Consider the following 22,825-nt stretch of genomic DNA (forward strand, 5'->3'; position numbering starts at 1 on the left):
AATACCTGTTGATAATTACACTGAATGTAAATGGATTAAATGTACCCGTCAAGAAACATAGAGAGCAGAATAGGTAAGAAAACAGGATCCTTCAATACGCTGTCTACAAGAGACATAACAAAAAGATGGAGACAGCCTAAATGCCCATCAACAGAAGGAAGGTTCAATAAACTTTGGTACACACACAATAGAATATTACAAAACACTGAAGAATAATGTTGAATCTGTGAAACACCTCACAACATGGTTGAACCTGGAGGACATTAAGCTGAGTGAAATTAGTCAATCACAAAAGGACAAATATTGAATGAGACTAATGTAAAAAGTTTTTGATCAAAGAAACAATCTATAATGGTTATGGGGGGACAGGGAGAGGAGAAATTATCCATGGGCTAGAGGGTAGACACATGCTAACATGGGTGACAAAGCAGTCAATAAACAAGAGGGAGGTCAGCAGAGGAAAGATGAAGGTAGCAGGAGACACAGGGAGGAAAGCAATAGTTAAAGTGAATAGAGGTAAATGCTGTTAATTGTTGGTATGTGGAGAAGATTTCAACCACGTACTAAATCAAAGTATATGATTTGTTGAATGTAAAACTGAACCACAAGGTCAGCCATTCGAGCCCCCCAGTAATTCCATGGGAGTAAGATGAGGCTTTCTGCTCCCACAAAGATTTACACCCTCAGAAACCATATACAGAGTCTTATGAGTCAGAACCAACTCTAAGGCACTTAACAATTATGTTAATGAGGCCAGATACGATCTACATGATGAGGTTGTATCTTGACTCTATCTCTTTTGATATATAAAAGGAGAGAGAGGTGAGCAGAGCTCAGAGGGACCTACTACCACCAACAAAGAAGATCCGGAAGTGGAGTGTGTCCTTTGGATCTGAGATCTCTGCAAGGTGGATCTCCCAGATCCAGGGAAAGACTGATGCCAAGACTCATGGAGATCTCCAATGAATGCTGGGTCTGCAAAACCTGGAAGGAGACACAGACCGTCCCCAGAGTCAGTTCTCTGAACTTGGACTTCTAGCCTCCAACAGAGCCCTGCTAGTGAAATGGATTATGAGCTGTGATTCTAACCACAACGTCAGCAGTTCTAATCTACCAACCGCTCCATGGGAGAAAGATGAAGCTGTCTGCTCCCGTAATAATTTACAGACTCAGAAACCCTATGGGGTCACTATGAGTGGGGATGGACTCTTTGGCACACAACCACCACCAGCAGCTCCCAAAACTGTGAGAGAATACATTTGTTTGCTAAAGCCATCCACCTGTGGTATTCCTTTTATTTAGGCTTCAACTTGCAATACTGAAGGATCCTACTGGCAAAATATTGAATGATGCAGAAAGTATCAACAGAAGATGGAAGGAATACAGAGTCACTATACCAACAAGAAATGGCTGATGTTCAACCATTTCAAGAGGTAGTATATGATCAAGGGCCAAAGGGAGTTCAAGGTACATTGAAGGCATTGACAAAGAGCAAGGCACCGGGAATTGATGGAATACAAATTGAAATATTTCAACAAACTGATGCAGCACTGGAGGCACTTACCCATCTATGCCAAGAAATTTGAAAGGCAGTTACCTGGTCAACTGATTGGAAAAGATCCATATTTGTGCCCATTCCAAAGCGAGGTGACCCAACAGAATGCGGAAATCATTGGATAATATCATTAATATCACATGCAAGCAAAATTTTGCTAAAAATACTTCAAAAACGGCTGCAACAGTACATTGACAGAGAACTGCCAAAGGTTCAAACCTGATTTAGACAAGGATATGAAATGAGGGATATCATTGCTGATGTCAGATGGATCTTGGCTGAAAGCAGAGAATACCAGAAAGATGTTTAAATGTGCTTTATTAACTACACAAAGACTTTTGACTGTGTAGGTCAAGACAAGCTATGAACAACATTGTGGAGAATGAGTATTCTGGAACACTTAATTGTGTTAATAAGGAACCTGTACATAGATCAAGAGGCAGTAGTTCAAACAGAACAAGGGGACACTGAATGGTTTAAAATCAGCAAAGGTTTACACCAGCATTGTATTCTTTCTGTATGCTGGGCAAAGAAGCCAAGAAGCTAGATTACATGAAGAAGAACATGATATGAGGATTGGAGGAAGACTCATTAACAACTTGCAATATGCAGATGATACCACCTTGCTTGCTGAAAAAGAAAATGAAGAGGACTTAAAACTATTTACTTATGAAGATCAAAGACCACAGCCTTCCGTATGGGTTGTATCTCAATACAAAGAAAACAAAAATCCTCACCATTGGAACAATAAATAACATCAAAATAAAGGGAGAAAAGATCCAAGTTGTCAAAAACTTCATTTTGCTCAGATCAACCATCAACACTCATGGAAGCAGCAGTCAAGAAATTAAATGATGTATTGCATTAGGCAAATCTGATGCACAAGACCTCTTTGAAATGTTTGAGAACAAAGATGTTATTTTGAGGACTAAGATGCACCTGACCCATGCCATGGTATTTTCAACAGCCTCATATGCATGTGAAAGTTGGACAATGATTAAATAAGACCATAAGAAAACTGATGCATTTGAGTCAGAGTGTTGGAGAATAATATTGAAAGTACCATGGACTGCCAGAAGAACAAACAAATTGGTGTTGGAAGAAGTACAACCTTAGAAGGCAAGATGGCCATACTTCATCTCTCATACTTTGGACATTTCATCAGGAGGGACCAGTGTCTGGAAAAGGACATCATGCTTGGTAAAGTGGAGGGTCAGTAAAAAGGAGGGAGACCCCCAACGAGATGGATTGACACAGCAGTGGGCTCAAGTGTAGCAACGATTATGAGGTTGGCGCAGCGTTTTGTTCTGTTTGCATAAGGTCACTGAGTCAGAACCAACTTGATGGCACCTAACAACAACAACAACAAAATAACTAGACAGCGTGTGAGCGCAGTCTCAAATATGTGGGGCCAAGATGGGATAGAGAGGTTGTCAGCGGCCGCTGAGCTGGCAGACTTACAATGTGGCACTACGGTGATTTCCTGTGAGTGGGAGCTTAGTAGGTTTTGAAGAGTGCAGCGCACGTTCAGCGGCTGATCCACCCGGTACAGGTGCAGTGTGCTCACCACCTCAAACACCTGCTCCTCCTCCCAGTATGTCACGTTGGTCTCTAGCTGGCTCTCCTCCTCTGAACTGTTCCCCAGGGGTGTGGGTGGCAGCTCTCGTGGACATCTGCAAAAAAAAAACCCAGCTCGTTTACCTTCCAGCCCCTTCCCTCTTGCAGACGGGAAAGCTGAGGGCAAAAGCAGGAATCCGACAGGGAAGAGGTGGGGCTCCTCCCTGGTCCCTCCTGCTGTACTTTAACCAACCAGCAGGGGGCGTTCATACTCCAGAACAGAATACCAAGTTGGAAAATCCATTCCCCACCATTTGTTAGACTTGGAGACTGGGCACAGAGATGTAAGTAGCATGCGAAGAGTTAGGCTGTGTGTCAGGTGTAGAGCAGAACCTGAACTCAAGGCTGCCTCTGTCCACTATATTAGAAACTACCCTCATCAAGTAGATCTTGAGCAGATCTACTGGGTGGATGAGGTCATGGGGGCACAGACCAAAGGACAAGGTAGAGAAAAGGGACACTTTAGGTCATGGAAAGCTTCATGGAGGTGGTGGGCTGCCTTTTAGATGTGACTTTTAGACTGGAGCAATGTGCCCAGAGGAAATCTGCCCAGATTACTCTCACTGGGTTCTGCTAGTCTCCTATGGGAGACTGAAGCCCTGTATCCACTCACCTCTTGAGGTCACTGCAGGTAGACCAAGTGAGCTGTGGCTGGGGCATGCCACGGCCTCGACAGCGGACTGTCTGCTCTCCACTGGCTGGGTGACTCTCCCTCAACTCCAGCACATGTACTGGGACTGCATGGAGAAGGGACAGGGTCAGGTGAAGGGCTGGGGGTGGGGTAGTCAGAATAGATAGTGGGAAAGATGGGAAGGCCCTCCTCAGAGGAGCTGGCTCAGAGTCTCCTCTTGGGGAGGAGGGTACATACAGGTGAACAGTAAATACCAGGAATCACAGTGTGAAAACCGATGCATTCCCCTTCTGGTTACTTCAAAGGGAAAGCCTCAGTAGGATGCTATACTCTGTCTTTAACACTTCTCTGAGACTTGCTAATCTTCCCTTTTCACAAAGAGAATGCCGGCTGGCCTCAAGCTCTGAGTCCCAGGCAGGCAAAGAGGTGGAGCTAGAATTTAATAACATTACTTAGTTTTTTTTCTGAGTTTATTTTAGCAGTTGCTTTATATTTGTGACATGTGATTCTGATTTTCCATTTACAATTGCGAGATTAAATTTTTTCTTTCAAAATAGACGTATTTTTAGAAAGTCAATTGGCTAAACACTAAGTCTTACTCAAACCTTGCAACTGATGTACACTGCACTCAATAAAAGTCAACGTTCTACTGCCTCTCCACTGCGTCTCCCACCACTCTTCCCTTCACTCTGTTCCAGACACACCAACTTTCTGCCATTCTTCCAACATTTATTTACTTCTGCCTTTGCACTATCTAAGGAGCCCTGGTAGCATAGTGGGCTGGTCATTGGGCTGCTAGCTACAAGGTTGGTGGTTCAAACCCACCATCCATTGTCTGTTCCCATAAAGATTTACAATCTCAGAAACCCTAGAGAGCAGTTCTACTCTCTCCTATAGGGTCACTGAGTTGGGAATTGACTTGATAGAAATGAATTAGCTTTTTAGTTTTGGTTTTGAATTGCCTGGGGTACCTTTCTCCCAAATATTCATGTGGCTAATGCCTTGACTTCCTGAAGTCACCACTCCAGATGTCATCTTCTCAATGAGACCAGCCCTGACCACCCTATTTAAAAATGCTACCCTCACCACCTCCTTGTGCTAGCATGCTCACCTTCCTGCCGCACATTTTATGTCTTCCACAGCACTTGGTACTTTCTAATCTTCTACATAATTTGCTGATCTCCCACTAGGATTCAAGCTACACATAGGCCCTCAACAGTCTTGAAGAGGCCTGTCATATTGTAGTTGCTCAGTAAAGAGCTATTGAAGTAACACTTTAGAATGAGTGGCATGTGAGATGGAAAAACTGTGGTTGTACTACATGCATACCAGAGGCTTTGGAAACACCAATCTTGCTTGAGGGTCTCTTTGCTCAGAAGGGGAAACTGAGGTCCAGAGAGGGGGCAGTCAGGACCTCACAGCAGTGTGGCACTGTCAGGGCTAGGCCAAAAGCCCAGTGTCCTGAATCTGCACTTCCTCTCATCCTCCTTCTTGGGGGGTTGAACAGTGCAAGAAGAGAGAGGGAATGGGGACAGGGAAGGGCAGGGGGTGGGAAGAACAGGATGGGCTTCTCACCATTGACCTGCAGCTGGAAGGAGAGCTGGGCCTCAGCGTCCTCGTGGAAGGCCCGCATGGTGTAGCGGCCTGCCTCCGCCACTTTCACCCGCACCAGTGTCAGTTCTGACACATACCTAGGGAGCAAGAGGACAAAGCCAGGGATCCTGCTGTCAGAGTTGACAGTGTCCTCATTGTGCAGACAGGAAAGCAAGACCCAGGGAGGGGAAGGGACTTGCCAGGGTCACATGGGTATCAGTACCAGCACTAGATCTCAAATCCACAGTCTCCTAATTCCCTACCCATGGGCAGCTACATGAGCCAAGAGGGAGGACTGATGGCGTCATTTCCTGTCTATCTACATCTCACCCCTTCAGAAACTCCTGATAACACTTTATCCTATTATATCCTAGCCCCACATCCAACTGCTTCTCTCCAGCCTCAGGGCTACATTCAGATGTGGCAGTGGTCTGCCTGGCACACTCCTTCAGAATCATCCGGCCGCCTTCTCCTTGGCTGCCCTCTTGCTGTCTCCACCCATCACAAGATAATTAAACATCTGGACTCTTGTTTGTTTCCTCCACTAGACCGGAGTCTCAGGGTGGGAGGGGTTGTGTCTGCTGGCCTCTGTGGCATGTCCAACACTTTGCCCAATGCCTGAACACACATTTGGTTCTCAGGAAAGGCAGGACTGGGTTTGTTGAAGGCCGTGTGATACACAGCGGCTGCAGAGCACAATGGCTTCAAGAATAGAGTGGGCAGGCAGCTCACCGGGTCTCGGACACATTGCGCGTGGACAGGGAGATTTCGCCAGTGTTGTGATCACCCAGGGTGCGGTTGTCCTTGAACCATACGACGGTGGGAGGTGGGTAGGCCTCGAACATGACCCGTAGTGTGCAGCTCCGGTGCAGCTCGGCGAATTGTATATCGTCCAACTCTTCCAGAAGTCGCAGATAGCCGCTCTCTGCAAGAGGCTGCAGTCAGGGGTGGGGCTATGCCAGGGCACCAATGGGACAATGCCTCTGGAGGGCTATACGGAGGCATCAACTGAATGCTAAAGTACCTCAGTCTTCACAGGGCATGGCCTCAGACTGTAGAACCGAACCTGCGAACCTACAAACTTGCAATGAACCTGCAATGAGGTTGGCAGAGCTGGGATTGACGTTGGGACTTGAGTCTAAGGTGAGGGTGAATGCCGGGTTGATATTGGTGCTATATTTGAGACTGTAGTTGTAAGTTTCAAGAAGCAATGGGCGTGTTCGGATTTGCGATTGTAGCTGAGGTGAGTTGTATTTGATTGAGATTGAAGTTGGATATGCGGCTCTCTGGATTTGGGATGGTAATTGGAATTTGAAATCAGATTGGAGCCAGAGTCTAAACTAGGATTAAAGTGGGGTTTGGGGGCTGACACTGGTCTTTGATTGACACTGGTCTGGGGTGTGACTGACGTTATCTTGTAACAGGGACTGGATACACCTTAGATTGGGGACTAGGACCATGCCCAAGGCACGCACCAACCACAGTGACATTGATGGCCTTTTCATCCTGATGCTCGTTCACACTCTCCGACACATTGCAGAGGTAGGTCCCTGAGTCGCCCAGCTCGGCATTGGGGATGTGCAGTATGGACAGGATGTGAGAGGGCACATCTATGAGGAAGTCCGTCACCGGCTCTATCAGCCGCCCACTCTGTAAGGACAGGTGGAACAGGCCCTCGAATCAGCGGGTCTAAAAGAAGTCAGGCTACCAATCCCATATGTCCATTCCTGCCTGACCCCTCCTGCAACCCTTAGCCCACCATTACCTCCATGCGGGGATATGTCCACCCAAAGTTGACGACCTCACTTCCGGTCACAATGCACATGACAGTGATGTTCTCGCCCTGTCGAACCACAGTCTGCACTGCGTTCACCGAGACATTGATAGATGACACTGGTGGAGAGAGATTGGCTTAGGGCTGAGGAGGTTGCCACCAACCACCAGCACCCAGGGAGGGAAGGAATGGCTGATGTAGGAGATTTCATTTAACAAACACAAGGGGGCTTCAAGGAGTTCACAGAAAAACTACACTATCTTGTTGTTGTTTTTTAAAGAACAAAACACCTTTTTATTGTGAATTGAGTGAAGATTTACAGAGCAGATCATCAGTTTCACATTCAACAAATCATGCAGTTTTATCTCAATGATTGCAATCCCCTCAAATCCATTACCTTTTCATTCCATTTTCCAAGAACTTTTTGAAAGTCCCTCCTATTTAGTGATCACCTAATAAGTCAAGAACAATTCTAAGCAAGGAATACTACAGACTCAGTTAGCTAAGCATTGAGCTGCTAACTGAAAGATAAGCAATTTGAACCCTCCAGTCATTCCATGGGATTTTGTGAAGATCTATTCAGCCTTAAAAGAGCTGTGGTAGCTTAGTGGTTGCAAATCGGGCTGCAAACCGCGAACTGCAAGGTCAATAGTTCGAAACTACCAGCTGTTCCACGGGAGAAAGATGAGGTTTTCTGCTCCCGTAAAGATTTATAGCCTTGGAAACCCTGTTATAGGGTCGCTATGAGTTGGAACCGACTCCCTGGCACATAACCACCCCCACCATTGGGCCTTAGAAATATGTTGGAGCAGTACCATTCTGTCCCACAGGTTCACAATGACTCAGAATCAATGCAAGGACAATGGGTGGGGCTATAGCATTGAGTACAACAGACAAAAGTCCTCTCTTCATGAAACTGACATTTTAGAAGGGACAACAGAAAATTAAGTACTCTCTGGGGATCTAATTATAAGAGAAATGTATTAAGTACATACCATGTGTCAGGTACTTTTCATGTTTTGTCCTATTTGAGGTTCACAATCACCCCTTAGAGTTGTTGTTGTTATTAAGTGCAGTTGAGTCAGTTCCAACTCACAGCAACCTGGTTTAAGGTTTCTGAGGAGTGGCTGGTGGGTAAGAACCGCCAACCTTTCAGTTAGGAGTTCAGTGTTTATCCTACATTGCCACACCAGGACTCCAAGGTAGGAAGCAATTCTTATCCCCATTTCCAGAAGAAGAAGATGGCAGAGAGAGATTATGTGCCTTGTGCAAAATTACTTGAATGGCAAGGATTCCAACCACTTGGCTCCAAAACCTGTACAGGCCATCTCTGTTACTAAAACATTGTGCCGCTAACTATCCTCTCTCTCAGCCTCAGTATTCTCATCTGTAAAATGGGGAAAACACTACCTCCTTTGCAAGGCTATTGTGAGAATCCAATGAAAAAAGCAGAGTTGCACACTTTATAAAACTGTAAAAAGCTCTATCTCTATGAAGGGTTATTCTTTTCTCTGCTGAGCACTAGGTCAGAAAGAGGGGCTCACCCTGGAGGCTGTAGACATAGTAGGGGTCAGAATCCACCTCCTTGTCCCCAATGGTGGTTTTGCAGACATAGGTCTTGTCCTCAAAGATACCAGAGAAACCACGTTGGTGGTCATAGGGGATAGGGAGTGGGATGTCCACTTTCTTCTCGTGCAATGTCACCACTAGTTTTGGGTCTGTTACCCGACACGGAATTGTTATCTCAGATACTTCCATGAGAAAGATGAATAGGTCCTCAGAGTCTGTAGGGAGGAAGTCCATGGTGGGATCTGCCGGGAGTGGGGACAAACAAGACTGAGGGTTAGCAAACACCTGGTCATGCCATGAATCACTGTGTGACCTTGAGCAAGTCCCTTCCCCTCTCTGGGCCTTTGATCTCCTTCACAGACTAAGGATGCTGTCAGAAGTCCCTTCCAACTCTAACATTTGATATTGATAATACCAGGGAAAGGAGACAAGCCACAAGTTGAGGGCAGCTGGGACATGAAGCATGTAGAATGGATGTGGGGACCAAAGGAGAACAGACTGGAACCTAGGTGAGATTATTGGGAACCAGGGGTGGGGTGAACTGGCGGGAAACAGACAGAAACCCAGACAGACCCAAAGTAGAAGTGAGCATACTCCTGGATTGAGTCAGGCTGGGTTCCCTGATTCAGCCATGTTTCTAGGATCTCTTCACTGTGTCACTAAAGCCCTCTCTGGTAGCGTAGTGGTTACGAATCGGGCTGCAAACCTCAAGGTCAACAGTTCGAAACTACCAGCTGTTCCGCGGGAGAAAGATGAAGCTGTCTGCTCCTGTAAAGATTTACAGCCTCGGAAACCCTGTACAGGGTCACTATGAGTTGGAACCGACTCCATGGCACACAACAACAACAACAACAAAGCCCTCTCTGAGTGGCCCCCCACCCCCACCCCAGGTTCCTGCTGAAAAGGGGCCAGGGGCCCTTACCTGGCACAAAGATGTAGAGCCGTTTTCTCTCACTGGGCTCCAGCCCATGGGAACCATTGTACGTGCAGAAGTATTCCCCTGTGTCTAGCCCTGTGACATTGGTAAGCGTCAGCATACTGGAGAAGTTACCATCCTGAGTCTTGGTCATTTCCTGCGGTGGCTCCTGGGACAACCGTTCCCATACCACTGGAACTGAGCCCGAGCAGGTCAGAGTGAAGGTGCTGGAGACATTGAGGACAAGTTCTGGTTCCGGAGGTGTAATGACCAGGCCCTGGGAGATCTGTGGTCCCAGCAGAAGCAGTAGGAACAGCAAAAGCAACTGGCCTTTGGGAAAGGAGAGATTAGCAGTTTACGCCTGAGGCCTGAGGACTGCTCCCCAGAGGTGACCATAACGGGAGGTCATATATGCACAGATCCAAGTCTTGCCGTGCTCAAACAGACTAGAACCCTCTACCCATGGCCCTGAGGCCTACTTGCCCAGTACCAACCCCCAGGGACTCTTCTGGTCTCCCTGGCCCCCAATCTCAGTCTCTTTAGACCCCCAGGCTCTGGATCCTTTAACAGTGCTGTGTGCAGGCCATAGGCATCAGGATATCCTCGGGAAGCAATTTTCATGCCTCCAGTTCCTGAATTACTTCCCAGGTCACTTTCTGAGTTTTTTTAGGTTTTTTTCCCCCAGCAGCTGCCCAGGATTTTCTCCAGGGTCCAAGGTAACCTTGGGGAAGTGGACAGTGGTAGGAGCGTGTGCCGGGGGCTCGAGGAGGATAGTTGTTATGTGATTGCTGAATCATCTTAGAATCCCTAGGAGAATGATTTTAGAAGTCAAGTCTCCCAGCCTCGCCAAGGGGAGCTCCTTGGTGATGCATATAGGAAAGAACCCAGGTAGGTAGGTCTTCAGTCCATTGATCAGACATCTTGCCAGACAACCTGACAGTCTGTCCAGCAGACATTTGGCTGGTCCTTGATTGGCTGGTCAGCTAGCCAGTCATTGGGAGCCATGGGCATGTTCTGGGCAAGGAGTGAGAGAAAAGGTGTGGATGAGACCAGAAGCCCAGCCTTACAAGGGATCCAGGCCATAAGGGGACTCGGGAAGTCCAGGAGAAGGTCCTGTATGCAGACCAGAACCAGGTATTGATACCTGTGAGTGCTGAGGAGAGACAGGAATGACAGCAGGGGGCTGGGCTGGGGACAGTTGGTGGGGGTGGGAGGAGGGGGTAGAGGGGGAGCTGGAGATCCAAACAAAGGATTTGGGCTGATGGCTCCCTGAAGGTTCCTGCCCTGAAGGGTGGGCGTGGAAGGAGACCTCTACACAGTCCCATTCAAAATGGATACTCAGGTGCAGAGTGATGTTTCTGGACTCCCACGCTCTGGGCTAGTGTGCTCCCACCCTGCCAGCTCCAGGTGCTAACGAGTGGGTCCCCGAGCCCGTGTCCCACCCCAGCCTACCTACCTTTGAAGACTGTTGCTGGCATGGCACCTGAAGGCTTCATGTTGTCCTGCAGAGTCAAACAGGGGTCAGAACCCGTCTTAGCAACTGCAGAACTACCCATGCTCTATGTCTGTAGGACTGGAGTCAGAAGTCTCCCGCATCTCAAGGCTGACAGAGCACTCATGACCACAAGCCCCTTCCCCTCTCCAGGGACCTCAGCCTTGACCAAGTGCCCTGTCCCCTCTCTGGGCCTTAGTTTCCCTGAATGTACAGTGGGGTGGGGGAGGTTGGGTTGGATGATGTCCAGGGGCCTGCCAGTTCTGACAGCCAGTCCTCTGGTGACAGCTCCAATACCAGGCTCTTATCTGCCAGGACAAATATTTGGGAAAGTGTGATGAAAGGCCTGAGGGAGAAGGAGGGGGCAAACCAGAACCCAGCGGACTCCCACAGCACCACAAGCACAACAGGAAATGGAGGCGGCAGTGGGAAGGGAAGTAGGGGGAGTCCAGGCTGTGGAATGTGTAGGGGGCCACCCCCCCCAACGTCTGGCCCCCCTTATTCAACCCAGAGCTGTGCAGGGAGGCCCAGGGGAGAGGGGCAGGGGCCGGCCCCACAGAGCAGCAAAATTATGAACGTCCTTGGAGACCACTGAATCCAAACTCCCCATCCTCCTCAAAAGTGGGGAAACTGAGGCTCTGAGGTTATATAGCAGAGCTTGTGTGAGAGTGAAACAAAGAGATGGGAATGAGGGAGGCAGACAGAGATAGACACAGAGGGACACAGAGAAAGAGGATGCATAGAAACACACAGTGACAGAGGAAGGAAGAGACAGAAGCAGGGACACAGAGAGGGAGGCAGATTGAATTGTGCTTTGTTCTATCTCTGCCCTTGACAGCCACACTCCCAGATAACCCAGATAATAGCCAGGTATTGCAGGGGTCTGCCAGCAGCTCCAATGGGAAGGAGGGCAGTGTGGATGGGGTCACAGAGCAATAAAGGTGGAGCATGACCATGTGACAAGGCAACAAGGAGCCTCTGATGCTGTGGGCAGCTGTCTCCCAAGTGCTGCCCAGCCAGGACCAGCTGACCCCCTCCCATCTCACTTTTTCTTAGTATCCAATCCAGGACTGGCAAGCCAGAGTGAGCCCCCAGTATGGCCACGGTTACCCCAATGGCCTCAAGTCACCAGCTTTCAAAATGGTGTGGCGATGAGTGAGTGTCCCACCTCCCATCCACTGTCAACGAGCTGATTTGGACTCAGAGGCATCCTCTGGGACAGAGTAGAACTTCTCCTTAGGGAGTCTGAGACTACAGATCTGCATGGGAGCAGACAGCCTCATCTTTCTCCTGTGGAGAAGTTGATGGGTTTGAACCACTGACCTTATTGTTCGCAGCCCAATGCTTAGTCCACTGCATCACAAGGGCTCCTAGTGTCCCACCTATTAGGGCCATATGTACCCATAGTAGTGGGGCCTATGGACACCGATCCCAGATCAGCTGACCACCTGAGAAGTTTTCTAAGTAAATCTGCTCCTCTCCACCTCTTTCTTCCCCTAGCTTCAGAACTACCTGCCTAAGGGCCCCCTCGTTTCTCCTAATTGCTCCAGACTTAACGCTCAACCTTTGAGCTACCCCTCCATAGCGTTCCCCACTCTGGTTCCTCCTGCTCATCTCCTGCAGCTGGGCGCCAGGCTCCTTGGGCAGGAGGGAGCCTCGCCGAGGTGGAGCCAGCAGCCCCCACAGAGGCCCATCTGCCCCTTGATGGGTGCCCCTCTCGCTCCCCTCTTCCTGCCAGAGATCTCCGCCAAGGAAAATCATTAGCAGCCCAGGCTGGGGGAGGGGGCGATTTCAGCCTCCTGCCCCTCCCCTCCCAGCCTCCCTGGCTGGCCACACTGTTTATTATTCTAATGGAGGAATTTGGCCGACTGGCCGGGAGACGGGAGGTCACTGCAACTCGCCTGACTCTGGAAGGCTGGTTTGTGTGGGCTGGGCCCTTGGGGTGTACAGCCCCCAGTCCAGGCTCTAGTAGGACTCTGGTCCCCACTTCAGGCCCTCTTCTGCTGACTCCCTGAGACTTTGAACTGAGAGGGACCCTCTTTAAACAGGCTGCAGAGGCCCAGAGAGGGATAGAATCAGGCCCCAGGCACACAGCGAAAGGCAGTTTTTGGCTGGGCAAAGGAATTCCTGCAGAGGATAGGCCTTAGGGCGGGTGTAGACAGACTTCCGAGGTTCTGAACTGGCTTCACTCTCTCTGACACAAGCATTGCTGCTCTCTCCTCAGATGTCTCTGAGGCACCATGAGTGAAGCAATCTCCAGTCCTCTCTAGGTCTGTTTCCCTGTCCATACACAGAAAGGTTTGGATGCGTCGTCCTCAGGAGCCTTTTTGACTAACCAGAGAAAAGGTTGTAGTCATCATATTCTCACGGGGATGGTTAGAGGAGAGGGGGGCTGGGCAGAAGTGGGGGATACATTCCTGAGGCTGGAGTCACATGAGAATCCATAAACCCATCTCATTCCATGAATGGAATTATCCTCATCTGGGTCACATACATCCTTGTTGTTTGGATTTTTACAAATTGTTTCCCCTCTCCGGGCCTTGGTTTACCCATTTGTACAATTAGGAGTTAGACAACAGTCCTTCAAGCAGCTTCTAGTAGAATGGTCCCAAGGGGTTGCAGGTATAAGCAACAGACCAGAGATCAGGATGGAACAGAGGGGCCCCAGAGCTCCCATATGATCTCAAGGCCATCTCTGATGTTATCCCCCAGTGGCCAGCCCCAAGGAAGCTCACGTGCTGTCCTAGCCTGCTCAGGTAAGCCTGCCTGGACAACACCCCTTCTTTTGGGGGAGGGCTGAGTTCTTAGGGGAACCACCTGGGCAAGACGCATGTCACAGTCGGGAATCAGGCACCCACCCCCACTTACTACTACATGCTCCTGCCCTGGAAGCAGAGAGATGGGGGCCCTCTGGGACACCCCCCCTTTGCCTATGAGGCGAATGTGGCAAGCCAATAAACCTCCAAGGTCAGCCTCTCATTTTGGCCAGGTTGAGTGGGAGGCCCCAAGAGTAAAGAATGGCCCAGCTCCCCCAGTGAGTCTGAGGGACCCCCTGGGGTAGCAGAGTGAGGACCCCAAGTCCAGAGAAACAGAGTAGGATTTCTAAATTAGGGGGCATAGTGAGGACCCCAGATCCAGGGAAGATATAGTAAAGGATATCAGGTTCAGGAAGGCAGAGTGAGGACCCCCAAATCCAGAGGGCAGAGAGAAGACCCTGATTCCAGGAGTGGAGTGAGAACCCCAAGTCCAGGGAAGCAGGCACGAAGAGGTGTCATTCTCAGAACGCAGCCTCCCCTCCTTCCTTCCAGCACATGTTCGTTCGTCCCCACTCATTTCCCACCGTCTTAATCTAAATAAATCCAGCCCATCTTGGCCACATCCGCCAGCAGCAGCTTCCCTCCTGCGGGGTCCCAAGGCTCCCACGACACAGGCAGACCTGGGGGGTGGGTCCTGAACACAGCTAGCACGTGTACACGACACAGACTCCTGCCTTCATGCTCGCTCACAGCTCATTTGTGTATCCAACCCCTCATAGGCATGCAACGTGCGCACATGCCCACAGAACCACGTTTGCACACAGCTCCTACTCATGCTCAGCACATACACAACATGGACTGCTATTTTCGTGCCTGCCCCCCTGCCCATCTGAGAAACACACATGTGAAACAAATCACACCCCATACCAACATAGGTGTGCAAATGCAACATCCATAAAGTACTAGCACACAGGACCCTGTACTCCCTGAACATACATGCATTTGCATTCACACAGGAAAGCCACAAAGCCAACATGGACTGTGCACACCAGGTTCTCTCATAAGCACATTCATTGCTCCTCAGATATCGTGATCACCCCGTTTTATTGGTGGGGGAACTAAAGCTTAAAAGCTTTTCTGGGGTGCAGAGCTGGTACAGGCAGAGCAGAGATTTGAATGGAGGCAGGGTAACTCCAACATTTGTGTTCTTTGCCACCCTGTTTGTTCTACTACCTCTCTGTTGTTGTGAAGTACCATCAAGTTGATTCCGACTCATATCGACCCTGATGAAGAGGGTTTCCAAGGAGCAGCTAGTGGGTTTGAACTGTTGACCTTTCAGTTAGCAGCCCAGTGCGGATCCTAGAGCCCCACACCAGGACTCTACCACCTGTCTGAGTTATGTGCATACCTGGGTGAGCCTGGGGATCAATAGAAACAGATGGATTTGGAATTCACTTAACCAAGGATCAACAAAACATGGTGATTAGATGTTAGGGGCTGGATAGATGACCCCCTGACCCCTGTTTCTGGTTTGGGATTTCTGAGATTGACTATGAGGTGGAAGAACAGGATTAGGAGCAGCCGTGGGATTGGGTTAGGATGTGCCATGGACACCTGAGAAGGCAGTAGGGAGAGGTGGGGAAGGAACTGGACAGAAATAACAGCTAGATGAGGGTGGAGGTAAGGCATGGTACATGGAGGAGGAGTGCTTGGACAGCCAGTCTCAGGCCAGGGATGCTTTGAATAAATAAAGTGCCCCAGGAAGGAGGAGGAAGGCCTGGTCGTGGTCAGAGTCTTAGAATGTTAGAGTTCCATGGCCCTCAGGAACCATCTATCTGATCCATCCCTCTTTGTGTGCCCCATTCCAAAGAAGGGGGAACTGAGGTCTAGAGAAGGAGAGAGATTGGTTCCACTGCTTTAGCCTAGGCAGGATGGGCTCAGATACCCAGTGGGGAGCTGTGAGTTGAAGCCCACCTGGATAGACAGCCTCCTGCCTCCAGGCCCAGCTCCTGGGCAAGCGGCTGGGAACATGGGACATCAGGTTGGTGGCTCAAGACCCCAGGGCTTCAGATTACAGCTGTTGCCCCCTCAGAACATCCCCTTCTCTGCCACATAGTCATGTGTATCAAAGTCACTTTCTCTAAATGCAGCCAGACAAGGATTAGCAACTAAGACTCCTAAAGGGTGACTGGCTAAATTGCTGGCACAGGTGGGACACAGCCTCCAGTCTCCTGACTCCCAGTCTAGTGTTCTTGCCTCCACACCAGGGGCTTTTCACAGTTCCTGGGACCAACGTCAGGGGCCCTCCCAGCTTGGCTACCTCTTTGTGTGATCCTGCCCCTCTGGGCCTCAGTTTTCCCATCTGCACAATGGGCTGGGCAAGGGCTGTCCTGGACACACTTACAGGGCTGACACGTTCTGGCTCTAGGACTCTGCTCTGGAAGGCAGCTGTGCTGAGTTGGAATGCTGGAGTGGGGGTACTGGGGAGGGGCCCTAGCCGGGATGTCATGACTCAGCTCAGAGATGGCAGCCAGATCCAGGCATGGGCATTAGGGGGAGGCGGGGTGCACAAGAGGCCTCTGGAGCCGGCAGCTAAGAGAATATGAGTATGGCCTGGCCAAGAGTCTGACCCATGTGGCCTTACCCCAAGTGGGCTGAGGGGATGAGTGGGTGTATGTAGTATGACTGGGGTAGCCCATCATGGGAACCAGGGAGGGGAGCAGGGTCCATGAGGTGGGAAGACAGCAGGGAGGGGTCTGGGAGGCTATGGGATTTCCACTTGCCACCTCAGTCCTATGTCCTACTACCATCTGTTGATGAAGGCTCTATACCCACCCTTTCACAATGGTTCTTCCCCTAAGTTTGAGGATCACATTGAGGACCAGAGAGGGCAAACAGCCTAGCCCAGGTCACACAGTGATTGAGCCTGGTCACCTAGACCAAATATTTTATGTCATGCTGCTTCTTGGCCCAGGGGACCATCCCGTTCACCGGGACCTACATAATATCCTTAAAAAATATAGCAGAAATGGCACGGGCTCTGGCTGCGCTGGATATCCAAGTGAATATGAGAACATGTACTGTTATGTGCCATGACTTTGATCCTCCACCTCTGGTCCTACCACACAAACTCACTTCCTCTGTCTGCCTTGCTCTGTACTCACTTCTTTCCTGGTCTCTACCTTGTCTTCCCCTCCAACCTGTTCTCACATCCCAACCAGAGTAACCTTTCTAAAACATCCATCTGGCCATGCTCTCCCCACCTACCTCTCCATGGCTCCCCATTGCCTTTAGATAAAAGCTGGTTTTTTTGGGGTTTTTTTTTAGCATTTAGGAGCCCTGCTAGCAATTCCATCATGACTGAGGGAGGAAGACGGCTGCCCTCTCAGTACCCGAGGGCCTGAGTCAGGCCCCCAAACTTGTAGTTCACTAAGTGCCCTTCTCCCCAGGCGGCCTCCCCAGGGGCACAATGGAAAGAAATGACCTATTTTCTGGAAGTTCAAAATAAAGCAAAACATTTGTCTGGACTGGAGCCAGGGTGATAAAGAACGGTCTGATCCCCCCCAGCCTGAGCAACCCCCCTCTTGCAGCACACACCCCCTCACCCGCCAAAGCATGTGTGCTTGGGGGTGGAGGTGGGCCCAGTTACTTGGAACAGTTCGTGGGAAAGCACTCAGTGTGTGCCTCACGGCTGCTGGGGACCCAGGGGAGGTGGCCTGGGTCCCCAAACAGGCTGGGAACAGGCTAGAGAAGGAGGTCAGTGAGGGAGGGGGGCCACTGCATGCTCAGGCCACAGCCCGCCTGCAGAGCAAGTACTTCCTGTCTCCTGCAGCGCCTCACTGGCCTCCATCAGCTTCTCTGGCCACCCTCCTGGCCATATGGCCTGGCTCTGCCCAGGCCTAGGGATCCCTGGATTCTCTGGCCCCCATCTGGTCCCCAACAGCCCCTTTAGAAAGGAATGAGGGCTCTGAAGGGGAGGAAAGGGAAACTCATAAGGAACACTGGTGGCACCGTGGGTTAGGTTTTAGGCTGCGAACTGCAAGGTCAGTGGGTCAAACCCACCAGCTGGTCTGCAGGAGAAAGTTGTGATTGTTTGCTCCTATAGAGATCTATAGTCTTGCAAACCCTATTAGGGTCCCTATGAGTCAGAATTGACTCCACCGCAATGGGTTTGGGTTTTTGAGTTTTAGAACCACCTCCTGGCTAACTAAGTCCTTTGTGTGACTGATCTCACTGAGGTTGCAGAACAACCACACAATGTTGGTGCTGTTTCCCCATTTTACAGATAAAGGAAACTGATCATAAAGAAATTAAATCCTTTGCCCAAGGGCATGCAGTTTGTCAGTGGTGAAGCCAGGGTTCAATCCTGGGAAGACTGGTCCAGAGCACACAGGCGATGTCTTTCCTAAAGTGGGAGCACTACTGTACACATAGCACGCTAGCCAGTGACTGGTGCACAGGATGGGACCCATACAGAATCTCCGCTCTCGCAGGGACCCAGATCCTTAGCGTTCAAAGAATCCTGCTCCTCCTTCTATGGAGAGCCCTAGTGTGCAAGGCGGAGCACAGTGGCTCTGTAGGACAAGCACGGGGATATGAACCACAAGGAGTCCTGGTATGGCACTACAAGATAATGCACTGGACCTCAAAGTCAATTTGAAACTCAAGATCAGTGGTTCAAACCCACCAGCTGCTCCTTGGAAACCATATACAGGGGCATTTTGAGTCGGAACTGACTGGACAGATCTTAACAACAACAGCAACATGAACCACAAGGTTGTCAGTTTCAACCCACCAGCTGCTCTGCTGAGAGAAAGATGAGGCTTTCTGCTCCTGCTAAGATTTTCAAAAGCCTCAGAAACACCACTATACACTATACAGCGATACATGAGTCAGAACAGACTTGGCAACATTTAGCAACAATAAAAACAGCATGTAGCCAGCTCAAGGTAGAATTCAGAACCCTTCCATCACTCTACCTCCTGAAGGCTGAGGGCCATAGTACAAGGTTGGGGGAGGGCTCTTCTGGGGACAGCACAGTGCCCAAACAGGGAACCAGGACTGCAGTAGGGCTCAGGGATTTAGTTGCCACCTTAAGGCCAGAACGCAAGTCTAGTCACTCAGTCTACTCTCCATCAATTAGTTCTTTCCTCTACCTTTGTCTTAGCCCTTTACTTTGATTTCACACTGGTCAGGCCTCTTCCAAAGGCCTGGGAGATGGAGTGTCCAGCAGTCAGGCCAGCGGCATGGCCAGTTCTGCCCCCAATGGGCCCCATCACCACCTCCACCACCACAGCACGCCCTGCCACCCACTCAGCAGGGTTCCAGGTCTCCACCAGGCAAAGGCTGCCCTGCTGCTGCCCTCCCCCACCACCCTGCCCCCAGAACCTCATTGACAGCCAGTGCCATGGCAACGGAGAGCACCAGGCCCTGGCAGCCAAAGGCACCCCAGAGAAGGGGTCCTAGTCTGAGGCAGGGGAGGGGAGTACAGCAGGCACAGACAAGCAAACCTTCTGTTCTCCGGGCTGTGGCCGCTCAGGATCAGCACTGGGCCCGGGTGGGGGCCGTAATAGAATAGGGCCTTACAGCCAAGTGGGCAGGGGACAGGCGGGCCTCAGGGCTGTTCACACTGACCCACCAGCATGCATCCTCCCCCTGCCAACCCAGAGCCTACAGGCCGGGCAGGGGCAGCTAGCTACGGAGAAAACCCACCATTAATAGGTGCCAATTATGAAGCATTGAGATTCTCCTCAGAGTCCTCATGAGCAGGAGAGCAGGAGGGCAGAAAACTGGGAAGTTTCACTGTCTCTGCCTCCCGTCTCCCATCCCTTCCTTCCATTGGTCATTCATCCTCTGACTTTCCCGTTTACTGTCATTTGGTTCTCTGTGCCTCAACTTCCTCATCTGTAAAGTAGGACTTGTAAGTTAATACAAGAAAAACGCTCACAGCAGGGCCTGGCACACAGCCCTCTACAAGGTTAGTGATCACCACATTGTTATTAGTATTCATTTACTCGCAAGAGAATAAGTCACTCACTCGCTCACTCCCTCAGCCCTGAGCACGCAGCCTCAACCCCTATGTCAGCAAAGAGGTACACACTACACAGAGAAGCCTCCCCCCAAAAGGGCTCCTGGGGAAGGGATGATTTCTTTATTGTCAGCAGCAACCCTTCCCAGTCATTTGACAGCATACTCAGGAGATTTAGTGGCCAACCTAAGACCAAAGCCCAAATTTAATGTCTTCCAGTCCATATTCTATCCGCTAATTCTTGCCTGTACGCTTATCTTAGTCCCTCAATTTGATTTCCTACAAGACAGAAAAACCCACCTAACAATTCCTTGGGATCTCTGGAAGTTCTGACTATGGGGTTAGTCTCACAGCGGGTGCTCAATTGATGCTTATGCAGCATGAGATCACATGGTTGTGTAAGGTCAGCTCTGCCCCTGTCCTGTCTGGAGGCCTGGCTAGCGCCTAATGACACAGGATTCACTAAGCTGGGGGACTGGACTGACAAGTGATGGTGGACCTTCCCCTCTAGGAAGGTGAGGGGGTGGGAAAGACAGGCAGGACTTTGATGCAGGCAGGCTGGGCCTCTCCCACCTTGGACAGGGAACATACAAGGGAATGTAGCCAGACCAGGAATGGCAGTTCCAATTGTGCAACTGTGTGACCTCTCTGAGCTGAACTTCTCTGAGCCCGTTTCCTGGGAAATGGCATGGAGACCTCCTTCTCCATTGCTTTGAGCATTTGAGATGGTGATGAAAAACACCCAACACATAATATGTGCTCAGCAAACACTTTTAGGATTATATGCTATATGCTAATCCAGTGTGTGTGTGTTGGGGGGGGTTATCACATTTTTTGAACTAGGCTTCCAGGGTCTAGTTGGATTCTTTGGTGGGTGATGCTGGAGAAGTGTATTGATCCCATAGAGGTTCTGTATGAGCCAAGTTGAGACACGAGAAACTGCATGTTAGAGAAATGGCAAGAAGCTCTGTGTGGCCAGGACTTGGGGCTCTTCGGCAGAGAAAGACAGTAGAGGTCACTTTGAGAAAAGCTTGGGGTGCTGGGTGAGGATTTGGGCTTTGCTTTGGGGATACTGGGAAGCCAACTCTTCAAGGCATTGACAATGATCGTGAATGAGCAGCGATAATGGTGTTTCTTCAAGTACAATGGTAGAAAGGGGGCCTCACAGAGGACAGCAAACTGAGCAGGTTGGCATTTTGTGAGAGGATGTGGATTAGGATAGGGATATGAAGGCAGGTAGTTCCAGGGATGAGGTCCTTCCAAACCCACTCTGAACTCCCCCATAGGACCTATACATAATTTGAAAATTTGTAAGATGAAAATGCAGGACCCCTTTGTTCAAAAAAGTGTTAAGAATTTCAAGATGATGACTGCAAAGCATCCTCCAGGCATGGGGTTCTGTGTGACTAAAAGTGGGGCTGGGGGGGCTATCTGTCCATCCGTCCATCCATCAACCCATTTATCCATCTTTCCATCCATTGCTTATCTATCACTATTTAGCCACCAGCAGATAGTGAGCTGGGAGCTGACAAGGACACAAACACAGGTAAGACAGGAGTTTCCCACAATTCACTGATGACACCTGGGCCTTTACTCTCGAGTCTAGTGGCCCTGAGTTAGGAGGGGCCAGGGCTTCTGTGACATGCTTATAAAGCTCTGGGACTGATCCGGGAGATCACCTGCCAGTCCTTAGCCTCAGCCTCAGGAGTGGAGAAGTTGGTGGGGTCACAGCCTTTGGGGTTCCACTTCTAGAACAGCAACAAGAATGTGGTGGAACTACCTGGAGCAGCCTAGCACTGAGCTCTCAGGTCTAAGGGTGGGGTTGGATGGGACCTCTGGGTCACTTTTACATCAGCGAATATGGTGGCCAGAGAAGAGGCATGACCTGACAAAAGGTTCCGTGCTACAGAAATTACGCACACACATTAGGATGGCACCCACTGCCCTCTGGTCTCATCCCAGCACCCACCACTGCCCAGAGACCTGGAGGCTAAACTCCAGCAGAGAGAGGTAAAGCTGGGCCTCCCAGGCCAGTAATGAAATGGTGATGCTATAGTACATGGAGTGGCACAAAGAGGAGAACAGGCTGGCAAGCCAGAACCTATCCTGGTGCTTTTGAAGATGACCTGAACAAGCTTTGTACCTCCCTTCCCTTCTGGACCTCAGCTTCCCACCCATACAAAAGCCAGGTGATTCCCAAAAGTTCCTTAATCTCTAACCTCCTGGAACTTTCTGACCCCTAGACCTGCTACCCTCACCTCCCAAAGGACAGCCTTTTCTATCACAGAAGCTGGTATTTGTGGCAGATGAAAGGTTTGGGGCATCTGAGACATCAAATAACCATTAACTGAAGTGAGCGGAAGCAATACAGCTAAAGCAATATACTTTGATTTTCAATCTCCTATACTCACTGGTAGCGTAGTGGTTACGAATCGGGCTGCGAACCTTAAGGTCAACGGTTCGAAACTACCACCCGCTCCGCGGGAGAAAGATGAGGCTTTCTACTCCCGTAAAGATTTACACCCTCAGAAACCCTGTACAGGGTCGCTATGGGTCGGAACCGACTCGACGGCACTTAACAACAACAATACTTGCTGGGGATGGGGTGCCCACAAACGCATCTAGAAAGGGGGCACATGGAGACAAGTTTGGGGGCACAGGAGGGCTCCACCCAAGAACTGAGGTTTGGGAGGGGTACAGGGTGGGCTCCTACACTGGACACTCCCAGGCCTGAGCCCCGCTGTCTGCAGGCACCTGCAGCCCAGATGGAGACGCTGGAGATGGAATACATGGTGGGCCAGGGTGTCCTGCACCGGGGTGGCCAGCTACACGGGGCTTGGCCCCTGGGCACTGGTGAGCACTGGAACCTCATCATTTGGCTCCGCTGTGCACAA

The 22,825-nt window shown here is 50.1% G+C and overlaps 1 protein-coding gene across 1 annotated transcript in view; it reads right to left on the reverse strand.

The window, feature by feature from the left end:
- PDGFRB (platelet-derived growth factor receptor, beta polypeptide) overlaps positions 1–11,151 on the reverse strand; it is a 33,361-nt gene extending 22,210 nt beyond the window's left edge. The window contains exons 1-9 of the mRNA XM_006863876.1: positions 11,112–11,151; positions 9,662–9,985; positions 8,715–8,981; positions 7,162–7,289; positions 6,872–7,046; positions 6,129–6,321; positions 5,379–5,494; positions 3,786–3,909; positions 3,017–3,228 (exon numbers count right to left, since the gene is read on the reverse strand). Coding sequence (XP_006863938.1) covers positions 3,017–3,228; positions 3,786–3,909; positions 5,379–5,494; positions 6,129–6,321; positions 6,872–7,046; positions 7,162–7,289; positions 8,715–8,981; positions 9,662–9,985; positions 11,112–11,151 — 1,579 coding nt within the window. The remainder of the gene's footprint in view (positions 1–3,016; positions 3,229–3,785; positions 3,910–5,378; positions 5,495–6,128; positions 6,322–6,871; positions 7,047–7,161; positions 7,290–8,714; positions 8,982–9,661; positions 9,986–11,111) is intronic.
- Between the last annotated feature and the right edge of the window lie 11,674 nt (positions 11,152–22,825).

This window comes from Chrysochloris asiatica, unplaced genomic scaffold, assembly GCF_000296735.1.
Source record: "Chrysochloris asiatica unplaced genomic scaffold, ChrAsi1.0 scaffold00057, whole genome shotgun sequence".
Lineage (NCBI taxonomy): Eukaryota > Metazoa > Chordata > Mammalia > Afrosoricida > Chrysochloridae > Chrysochloris > Chrysochloris asiatica.